The 11,470-nt window shown below is 35.4% G+C and overlaps 1 protein-coding gene across 1 annotated transcript; it reads right to left on the bottom strand.

Annotated features, from left to right (window-relative positions):
- Positions 1-642: 642 nt before the first annotated feature.
- Positions 643-1,191, bottom strand: LOC129894879 (agamous-like MADS-box protein AGL29). Its single transcript, XM_055970489.1, has one exon. It carries the CDS (start codon positions 1,189-1,191, stop codon positions 643-645), a length of 549 nt encoding a protein of 182 aa, XP_055826464.1.
- Between the last annotated feature and the right edge of the window lie 10,279 nt (positions 1,192-11,470).

Raw genomic sequence — 11,470 nt, 5'->3', positions numbered from 1 at the left:
TTTGTAATAAAATAACTATATATTTGTCTAAAACCATATCTAGATGACGAACTTTTTGAACTATTTGAAATAATACAATTTTTATAGAATCAAAATAGAAATGATTTTCTAATTTGCTCATTTCGTAGATTCTGGTGAATTGTATCGAATCCATTTTCGATCTCATTTAGAAAGCCTGATCTCTATCTTTCAGAAATCTTAATTTTTTTTTTATATATCGTGACCAAATTCTTTCGTCATAATAAGATTAATAGTTTTGTATTTGAATCATTTTTCAAAGAACTTCAGATATCACTTTTGAGCACGTATCATTTTTTTTGTTTCAAATAATTATTCTGATATGAAGTGCTTTAAATATATTCTACGTCACATTGAGAAATTGATATGTTGCAGTGTGCATGATTCAAATTCATAATACAATATTAAGAGACTTAATATGAGGAACACAACAAATAGTAATAGACAAATAATTTTAATAGCGATCATTCTAAAGTACATGAGTACGTACCATTATTGAAACAAAATAATAAAATCACAGAAAATTAAAGCACACATAATAATATGAATTTAAACATTCATTTTACTGCATAGGACTTTGATAAAAGATATTATTCGAAAATAATTTACTTATGAAGTACTAGATTAGTTATCTGCATTCTCTTGTGGAGGATGTAAGGAGGACGAAGCTCCATTTTCTGGCTTCTTCAATTGGCCGTTTATGAAATCCTCAGCAGAATTCAACAAATTTTCAAAGTTGGTTATATTCTCAGCATTGAAACGGTCAATGGACTCCCACCAACATTCATCTCCAGCCTCGTTCATTTGGTCTAAGGAACTTATTTTTTCCTCTACAACTTTTTTTGTTGCATCAAGTTCATTTAGACTGATGTTGTTTTGAATTGCATTGTCACGTGCAGCTTTAGCAACAAGTTTTGAACCTAGATCTAATTCTAATATGGGATCCACAAATTGATCAATGACTACATCAGTAGTTGGGTGCACGAAGGCACACGGTTTACCACTTGGGGAAGATAAAACTATTCCAAGATCGACATTGCAGTCTCTTATGATTTCACTGGCATTTTTGTATAAAGTTGAACGACGTTTGGAAAATGAGACTTTTCGATTAGTTTCATTTTCTATTTTCTCTAGTGGAATTTTTTGGCGTCCTGCTGTTCTCTTACCATCCATGCTAGAATACAATAAGATCTATTGATCAATTGTTTTCAAGCACCGTGACTTACAAAAAAAATAAAATATCATGAATATTTATAGACAATTGAAAATTTATTCACAATGGTAATTAAATTTCAAGTCAATATTGCAATGGAAAGTAATCTTTTCTTCATATTTGAAATTTATGGTAGAAAATGTATATTATATTGATATTCATAATCTGAATTTTATGGTAAATGAATCTAAAATTCAAAATTTAAAATGGTAAGTTGTTTAATATACTTAATGAAATTTATCAATTAGTGATTAATCATTATGTATATAATCTGATGGACCATTAATTATATACCAAAAATTTTCAATTGCTTTATAGTAACTAAATCAGACTTTCACTTGCTCAAATAAAAAGAAATCTATCATTTAACTTGGAAAGAAAAATGTTATTAATGTACTTTCAATTTTAAATATACATAGATCCTTCATTTAGATTATTATCCATATAATTTGGAATAATATTTAATAATATTAAAACTTTGACTTGACTAGTAGTTATTTATTAAATAACTATAATGAAAATTAAAATTTCAACATTGCACTAAAAGTAACCAAACCTAAAATCTAACTTGAATTATAAAATATTTTAACGTGTTTACTGAAAAAAGAGAGAAACATATATTTTTTATGACTAATTATTTTTTAAAAATGCTTTATTAATTTTAAAAAAGTTGACTCTTAAAGTGAAAATGAGATCTCACGTTAAATTTTTGAAAATTCTAAGCCTTTTAATTGTGTATTAATAATACAAATACGATGATATAATTATCGACATTTTTCTTTAATAAAATATGATAAAATAAAATTACATGCCAAATAAAATATTTGTCATGCTAAAACGAGTTGAAGAAGTCTTCATTGGACAAGATTACATGGTGCTAGTGAGAATTTTTAGCGTCTAAAGAGTAATCTATCCAAGCTCGTTTCTTTCCTTATTTTTGCTCTTAGCTAAGAAGAAGAAAGCCATCCTATGTTCATCATTTGCAACGGACCCTAAAGCTTCTGAGATTGAGGTCATCAACAATGGTCGGAGATCCATATTTTTACTTTTTATTGACTCCTTTCAAAAGAGGTAAGATCCGGTGAATCGGAGGGACAGAATTTTTTCAATTCAAATCGATCTATTTCTTAGTTCAAGATCCCTCTTACTAACTGGAATCGGTGGGTGCGGGGGGGGGGGGGGGGGGGAGAAGATTCTGGAGTTTTTTTTGTTGTTGGAGAAAGGAAATATTTTTATTTCTTTTTGTTTGATTTTTTCATGTTTTTTCACTTTATTTCCTTTTCTTTTTCTTTTCCGCTTTTATTTTTTGGTTTGGGCTATTTGGGTCTAAGCCTATTTGTAATTATTTTTGAGTTCAATAAAAGACCACTTTGGCCTTAAAAAAACAATTTGTCATGACTCAAAATTTCACAAGTAACACGAATATCTCCGATAGTCAGTCTATTTTCATCAGCCGGCCGGTGGGAGCGAGAAGTTTGGGATAGGTTATGAGGGAACCAACTATCCCAGTAGGCTATAACACCCCATGCTAATTTGACTTAGATAAATTCCGAGAATCAAGAGAAAGCTTGAGAAGAAGTGGAGAGGAGTCAGGGCAAATCAGGGGAGTCCGCCTTGTGTCCGTGTCACGGACCGGGATCGGGAGGTAAAATTTGCCTGTTGTCCGTTCTAATAAGGGGCAAACTTGTCTTTTTCCCACCTTTTCCATACTTAACCCAAGCCATTTAGAGACTAAAATTAGTCCCTTATCAGTCCAATGGGGCTATCCTCTCATTATTACTTAGATTCTTTTGAGAGCAAAAATTAGATAGAAGGAGAAGAGTTAGGGTTCAAGAGTTTCAAACAAAGTCTTTGAATATCGCTTATATAATCTTCATTCTAGGTATGTAAGGCTATTCATATCGTTGGATTGAATTCCTCCACACGCCCTACATCTAAATTCCATTGTTAGATTTTCAAGTTGAGTTTTAGCCTTAATTCTATGGAGCTTTGAATGAGTAAATTCTTTACTTGTTGAGTCCTGTATGAATATTTGTGATCATAATCATTATTACATAATTCAATTGTTAAAATTATTATTCATGCTTACCTTCACATGAACCCTCATTGAGTTGATGTTCAGTGTTTCATTATGCATTGTTTTGAGTTGAAGTTGATAGGTTCCATGCATTGATGTAAATGATGAGGTTTTAGGGAATATGAGAGTCCCAAATGCATATATTATATTGAAGTAGAAGTATTGATATTTTCTTGCATGATTTTATTGAAATTTGATGAGTTTTAAAGAGAAAGCATAAATGATTGAGAAAGAGTTTGAGTAAATTGATGTAAAGTCTAATGAGACTAGATGAGATGTATTTTAGGTAGTTTACTCACTTAATGTATGTGAGCATAATAAATATTTGGGGAGTAGTATTAAGCATCGATTTGGGTACGATTTAGATAGCCCAAACCTATAAACTATGTAGCTAGCGTAGGATAGGATCGTGCAGTTGACTCGGACGATTCCTCATTTGTCCCAAAAGAGGACTTTCTATATAGATCTAGTGATGATCCCCTACTCTGTCAAGGTATTCGAGGGCTGTTGCAACGAAAATGCTTTTTTGTATCGTCACTATCTTATAAGTGATGGTTGTCGGTTAGAGAAACTCTCCAGAAGTAAATATTATATTACATCGAGTTGTATTGCGTATTATATTTTCAGCATTGTCTTATTTTATGTTACATGCTTTATCTTGAGTTAAGTTACTTCAGTATTTATGTCTTTGAGTATTCTTGACTATGTTTCCTTTCAGCCATTTTACATAACGTACATTCCATGTACTGACATCATTTGATCTGCATCATTTTATGATGCATGTACAGGTGTTAGATATCATCAACAGACGCATCATTGATGGTCTATCTTCTCCAGCTTTTGGTGAAACGTCTTTACATTTAGAGGAGCTCTTTTTTACCAACTTTCTTTTATTTTATTAGTTCTTTTGAGGTAGCCGTGGGCTTTTTTCGGCACCTTTTTAGTAGTCAGTTATGGGCTTCATAGACTGAGTAGAGTGAAATTAGTATGATTCTTTCAAAGTCTGTTTTAAACTATGACATTCATTATTGATTATGAAGTAGAGTTATATTTTAATTTGAGTACTTTAAATTATTATTTAAAGATTGATGAGAATATTTTATAAATGCCCACTTGAGTTATTATTTTCATGAGTTGAGTCTTCCGCTGAGCCAGGCCAAGAGCTCGCTTGGGACCAACAATAGTTTTTTAGTGCCTGCAACGTCCGGGGTGTAGGCTCGAGACGTCACAAACTTGGTATCAGCGTAAGGTTTCAAGAGTCCGAAGATGTCTATGAAGTTGATTCTTGTAGAGTCCTTCTTATCGTTGTGAAGCATGGCATATCTATAACAGAGAGGTTACATGAATTTTAGGAATTGTTTTAGTTCCTTCCTACTACAGTTCTTGCTATAGAGTTTAACTTTATGAAATCTTCTTCAAATTCGTGCGTTTTGCGATTTTCAGATCATGCCTTCCAAAAGAACCTTGATTCAAAGGAACATTGCTGAGAATGAGATTCCATAATAGTCTAAAATACAAATTGAAACCAAGCCCGCGCAGCCGAGATTAAGAATGAGAATGGGACTTAGGATGTTCCATAGACTGCTAAGCCTACCATGACTTCTAAGGTAGAATTTAGGGGAGCTATCTCTATGCTCACCCAGTTGATGGCAACTCAGTCTGGGTGTCAAAGTACCCTTGTGTCGAGCTCTATCTCTTAAGATTCCTAGACCATTTTTTTCCATGAGAGCCGAGGTAGGCAAAGGTAAAGGAATTTGCGAACCTGAAGTAGGAGGGGATGAATGTCAAGGAGTATGGCCTCAAATTCATTCAGTTGTCCAGATATGCTCCAGAGATGGTTCCCGATGTGACAGTCAAGATGAGGAAGTTTGTTTCAAAGACATGTGACGAAGGAGTATTAGACAACTTTGTTGATCTCAGATACGGACACCTCTAGACTCATGGTGTATGCTTAGAAAGTTGAGGAGAATAAGAAGAAAGATAAAGAGGAGCATCTGAGTAAGTAGGCCAAGTCGACCATACATGAGCGTAGTCAATAGAAACAATGTAATGGTAATCAGTCTTTTTTTCAAAAGAGATCTTCGGGCTACTCACCTTTGTCAGTGAGTGCACCTATGCCCAACACAAGGAATGATCAAAGGTCACTAAATAATAAAAAAATTAGAGCACAGGGTTCTCAGTCTCAAGAAAGTGTGGCCCAAGGTACTATGTAGAAGCTGCCCTGTCGTAAGTTGTCACGACCTAAGCTAGGCTCTAGGTGTGACACGATGATTAAAATCCCGAGGAACTCCAACTAAGCCTCTCAGCATTCATTAGGTAAGAAAAATAGACCAATAGAAGCATAAGAGAAATGTAAGTCTCCATAAAATCTTGAACAAAAAGAAGGCTCACCAACATGTCTGAATAAACTGAGCTACAACTCGTAGACATCTAAACATGTCTCTACTAAGTCTAGGTGAGGCTTAGGACCTGTTCCTAGCTCACCAAAATATAAGAACATGAGGAATCACCACCAATGATAATCTAACAAGCAACTTTAGCCACGAGCAGGAGGAGAGTGATCGTTTTACCCTACATTATAATACAATGTAGGCAAAAATATGCGTTAGTATATAAAGTGTGCTAAGTATGTGAGAAGCATGCATGGAAAATTATAATAGGACATAAGCAATATGAACATAGGGTGCATGACCAATTCCTTGAGAGCATGAGTAAAACGCGAAAACATTTAAAACATTATAGTCATATGGTCAATGTATCATAAAATCGATATACGAGATTATATCATAGTATATATCTTGGTGCGAGATAGGACCTTCAACCGACACTTAAGACCCTGCGAGCTATAATATAGAATTTGATGTAACTCCCACATCTAGAAAAGAGAGGCTACTTTCCAAGGTAGACTCCGTGAGAACCTTTCTTACATTAGGAACTATACGTGGATCCACTATCTGAGCCATAAAGGTAACCTACGGTGGCAACGTACTTTAGGACTATAGGTTTCTACTAGGATTCCCTTGGATAGCTACTTAGATACCAAATCTAATCCCACCTAAAAGTCCTCTCGGTGCTTAGTCATTATCCCAAGTTTCCAACGGAATTCATTAAAACATCATCATAATTTCATCATAAAGTAATCATAAGGGTAGCTCATTACATAAGTGATTCATATAAATCCACGAGTCAGTGAGGAAAGCCTTTCACCTCTTAAACATGAGTGTGAGAAAACCTTTCACAATCTTAATATCTTTCTTGAAACATCAATGAAATAAAATTCTTCATAGTCATAGCTTTTCATAAAACACATCATCAAAATTCATGATCATAGTCTCGTAAGTTCAATATTTACAATTGAAAATCATAGCTCAATACATCGATCCATGTGAAATACATTGGAATCATATATTATAATGAATTCATGTATGATAATGAAGAATAACATTGATTGAAATCAAATAACAAGGACCCATAAACAATTGACATGAAACCCTCATAAGTTGGGTGAAATTAAATTAGGAGAATTGAGTTCTTTTGAGACCCAATGGATGAAAGGAATTCGTTGGTGAATCCCCACATACCTTGATCAATAGAGCCTTAGATGCAAAGATTTAGGGTACTTGGAGCTTTAGAATTGTTGAACTCTACTTTCTTAGAGATAAAACCCTTGGGTAGATGTTTTAGAAAGAATATTCTTGCAATAGATGATTGGAGAGTGAATGGGGGGAATTCAAAGGGTTTGGGTAGTTATAGTCTTAGGTTTTAGGCTCAAAACATCGTAGTCTAGGGATTAAAAGAGTCTAAAGGGACAAAAGTTCCCTTACTTAATGCTGGCAGAGAGCAACTTAATGAGAGAGGTCGTGCTCGTCGACCATATCGGCGAGTCGCCGTTCTCCCCCATTACCTCACCAAGCTTTCCTAGTTCTAAGGAAATTCCTATGAACCCTTCGGTGAGCTCGACTTGGCTCCTCTTTCCAGTTTGGTGGATCGCCGAAGTTAGCTTTCCTTGCCCAATGCTCCCTCAGTCTAGCCATTCTCTCTGAAACTTTAGGCAAGCTGAGCTTACTCACCGAATTTATTTGGCGAGTCGCCAAACTTGGCTCTCCTCGCCCAACTCTCCCACAAACTGTCCAACTTCTCTGGTCAAAAAGGCGAGCTTCAACTCGACTCGATAAACCGCCAAGCACTGTTTTGCGAGTCACTGAATCTACCAGGCAAGCTTTAGGCTCCAATTTTCACCGATTCTCCTTTTTAACTTAAAATCCCAACTTTTAAACTTCCAAAACCTCACAATATCTCCCCCTTAGGAACACGCATCCTCAAATGAGACTCAACTAGCATGAAAGGAGTAGGGAAAGAAATAGCAGCCCAACATGAATGCAACATGATATTTAAAAATGCATAAACCATGAGAATTTTAACTTAACACAAATCATAGCTTTAAAATCATTTTCATGAACATGCATCCATATGTAAGCATGGAATGACTTAGACACTTGATTTAGAAGGAGTGATGATGGAAGGAATTTAGTTCCTTAACTAGGAATGGAAGGAAAGAGATGAGGATATTGTGACATCATATTGTCTTTGGCCTCCCATGTAGAACCTTCAACCTCTTGGTTTCTTCACAACACTTTAACGGATGCAATTTTTTTATTTTACAACTTTTGAACTTACCGGTGTAGAAACTCAACCGACATCTCCTCATAAGACAACTCTCCTTCACACACACACTATCAAAAGGCACAATTAAGCTAGGATCACCAACACACTTTTTCAATAAAGACACATAAAAATCAGATGCACCGATGCTAACTTTGGAGATAAATCCAACTCATATGCCACCTTGCCAAATCTCCTCAAATTTTGATACGGGCCTACATACCGGAGACTAAGATTCCCCTTCTTTCAAAAATACATCCCCTTCTTTCCAATATGCATCACACCCTTCATGGGGGAAATTTTCAAATAAAGCCAATTATCAACCTCAACCTCAAGCTCTCTTCTTCTTACATCTTAATAGTACTCTTATCGACTTCAAGTGGTCTTCAATCTCTTTCTAATGAGTCTAAATTTTTCATAGACTCATGCACTAAATCGGGACCTATCAAAGAAACTTCACCAATTTCAAACTATCCAACTGGAGACCTACACCTCCTACTATACAAGGCTTCAAATGGAGCCATTTGGATACTAGAATGGTGATTGTTATTGTAGGCAAATTCAATCAATGGTAGATGCTCATCTCAATTTCTCTTAAAATTGATAATACAAACCCTCTAAATATCCTCCAAGGTTTGAATTTCCCTTTCAGCTTGACCATCGATTTGAGGGTGAAAAGTGGTACTTAACTTAAATTCAGTACCAAGCCCTTTTGGAAAGACCTCCAAAACTGAGATATAAATTACGTACCTCGATCCAAAATGATAGATAAAGGAACACCATGAAGCTTAATTAACTCCCGAACATATATTCTCGCATAATTCTTGGCCAAATAGGAAGTCTCAATGGGAAGAAAATGCGCCAACTTAGTCATTCGGTCAACAACAACCCAAATCGAATCATGTTGCCTACGAGTACGAGACAAACCCGTGATGAAATACACATTCAAGGCCTCCCTCTTCCAAGTAGGAATTTTAATGTCTTGAGCGAAACCTCTCGGTTTTTGGTGTTCAACCTTTACTTGTTGACAATTTGGATGCTTAGCCACAAACTACGCAATATCCCTTTTCATACCATTCCACCAATACATTTCCTTCAAATCATGATACATCTTTGTGGAACCCAGATGATAGAATACCTCAATTTATGAGTTGCAAAAATATCATTTCTCTCAATCCATCAACATTGGGGACACACAACCAACCTTAATGTTTTAATACACTATCTTCCCATTGTGAGAAAGCCTCAATGGCCATTTTGGAAACCGATTTCTTCGACTCAACCTAGAAAGGGTCATTATCTTTTTTTCCCTAAGCATCCGCCATAAGGGATGATTCGGAACCATTTTGAATAATAATGCCACCATCCTCCGAATCTACCAAATGAACACCCAAATGAGCTGGTCTATGAACATCATGAACCAACTTTTTCTTCTCATCCTCAACATGAGTAACACTATGCATAGACAACCTGCTAAGAAAATCAACAACCATATTCGCCTTACTCGGATGGTGCAACATGCTCATATCATAGTTTTTCAACAATTCAAGCTACCTTTTCTGCCAAAGATTCAAGTCTTTTTGGTTAAACACATATTGGAAACTCTTATGATCGGTGGATACATCAATATGGACACATCAATTGGGTAGTTTTTCTCATACACCTTATGTTGTCTAGAAGCATAGTTTATCACTTTACCTTTTTGCATCAAAATACAGACGAGACCAACCCTTAAAGCATCGCAATAAACAACGAACCCATTGGAACCTTTCCATAAGGTCAACACCAGAGTAGAAGTAAGTTTATTCTTCAACTCTTGAAAAAGTTTCTCACCTTCTTTTGATTCAAAGTAGTCAAGAGTGATGCAATGGAACAGAAGCCTTCCACAAACTGTCTATAATAGCCGGCTAAGCCCAGGAAACTCTGAATATCATAAGGAGATAAAGGTAGTGCTAATTCTTAACCATTTATGTCTTCTTAGGATCAACCATAATACCTTTACCGGAGATAATATGGCCAAGAAATGAAATTGACTTCAACCAAAATTCACACTTGCTAAACTTAGCAAACAATTAACGATCCTTGAGGACTTGCAACACATTCCTTAAGTTATCGGCTTCCTCTTCACTCCGAGAGTAGACCAAGATATCTTTGATAAAGACAATCACAAACATATTCAAATATTGCTTGAACACCCGGTTCATCAAATTCATAAAAGCTACAGGGGCATTTGTTAGTCCAAAAGACATAACCAAGAAATCAAAGTGATCATACCGAGTTCTAAAAGCCATCTTCAAAATATCACATTCCCTTACTCGTAGTTGATAGAACCTGATCAAAAGTCAATGTCACACCCCAAGAGGGTACCTTAGGCGTGGTCGATACTTAGAAACTATTTTTGGCCTCCGATAGAACCACTTGGTCTCATCATTCATTCGTTCATCAGCAGAATACTTAAGTGAAAATAAGAATACTAATATGGACTTGCCATCATCAACATCAACAACAACAACAATAACCCAGTGAAATCCCACAATGTGGGGTCTGGAGAGGGTAAAGTATACGCAGACCTTACTCTTACTAAGGTAGGACAACTGTTTTCGAGAGACCCTCGACTCAATAGAAGCATAAAAAGAAGTCAGATAAGGCTAAGAAGTTCAAAGCGATATGAGAAAGCAAATAACATCATCAACATCAAAGGAAAAAAAATAATCCTTAGAAAAAGTAGTTTCAAAGGAGAACTACACCGATTACATCATCAAACTATGTCTACGAAGCCTCTAATACTATCAGACGGTGCTAATGGCATGTCCATGGCTACCTCAAAAAAATCATAATACTCAACAATAATAAAAGGATAAAGAGTCCTCCGAATACAAGAAGGACACATCAAATAGCTGGAAAATAATGATCTTCAACGATGTGCCTTTTGATGATCTCTATAAAATAATGCAGGTCGAATGACGTCAGTATGTGAAATGTACGAGTATGTAAAATGGCAGGAAAGTAAGGACAAGTATAAATAAATTCCTCTTAGAAAGACTTAGCTCAGAACTCAACATCATCTCAACATCAATATGTAAGGCAAGTTTAAAAATAATAATAAGCAATGCTTACTCAGTTGAAAGTTTCTTTAACCAACAACCATCACTTATGAGCTAGTGATGATACAATGAAGTGATGTCGTTGCCATATCCATCCAATACCTTTCTAGGGTAAATGACATCACCATCTTGGATTTAATCATCAAAGTCCTCTTTTTGGGACTTAAGAGGCATAGCCTCCATCCTACGTTGGCTACATAGTTCTGGGATTTGAGTCAATTAAACTTTTACCCAACTCGATGTTCAATACTACTCCCAAAATATGTGATCATATTAACCTCATCATCTAGTCTAATTGGACTTTCATTTAAAATATCAATCTCATCTCAATGCATCATCATCATCATTACCTCTTCATCAAATTATTATACTTCAAAACATTTTACTGAAAACATC

Source organism: Solanum dulcamara, chromosome 7 (genome assembly GCF_947179165.1).
Source record: "Solanum dulcamara chromosome 7, daSolDulc1.2, whole genome shotgun sequence".
NCBI lineage: Eukaryota > Viridiplantae > Streptophyta > Magnoliopsida > Solanales > Solanaceae > Solanum > Solanum dulcamara.
The sequence above is the reverse complement of the archived record's forward strand: the minus strand, read 5'-3'. Positions and strand labels throughout refer to the sequence as shown.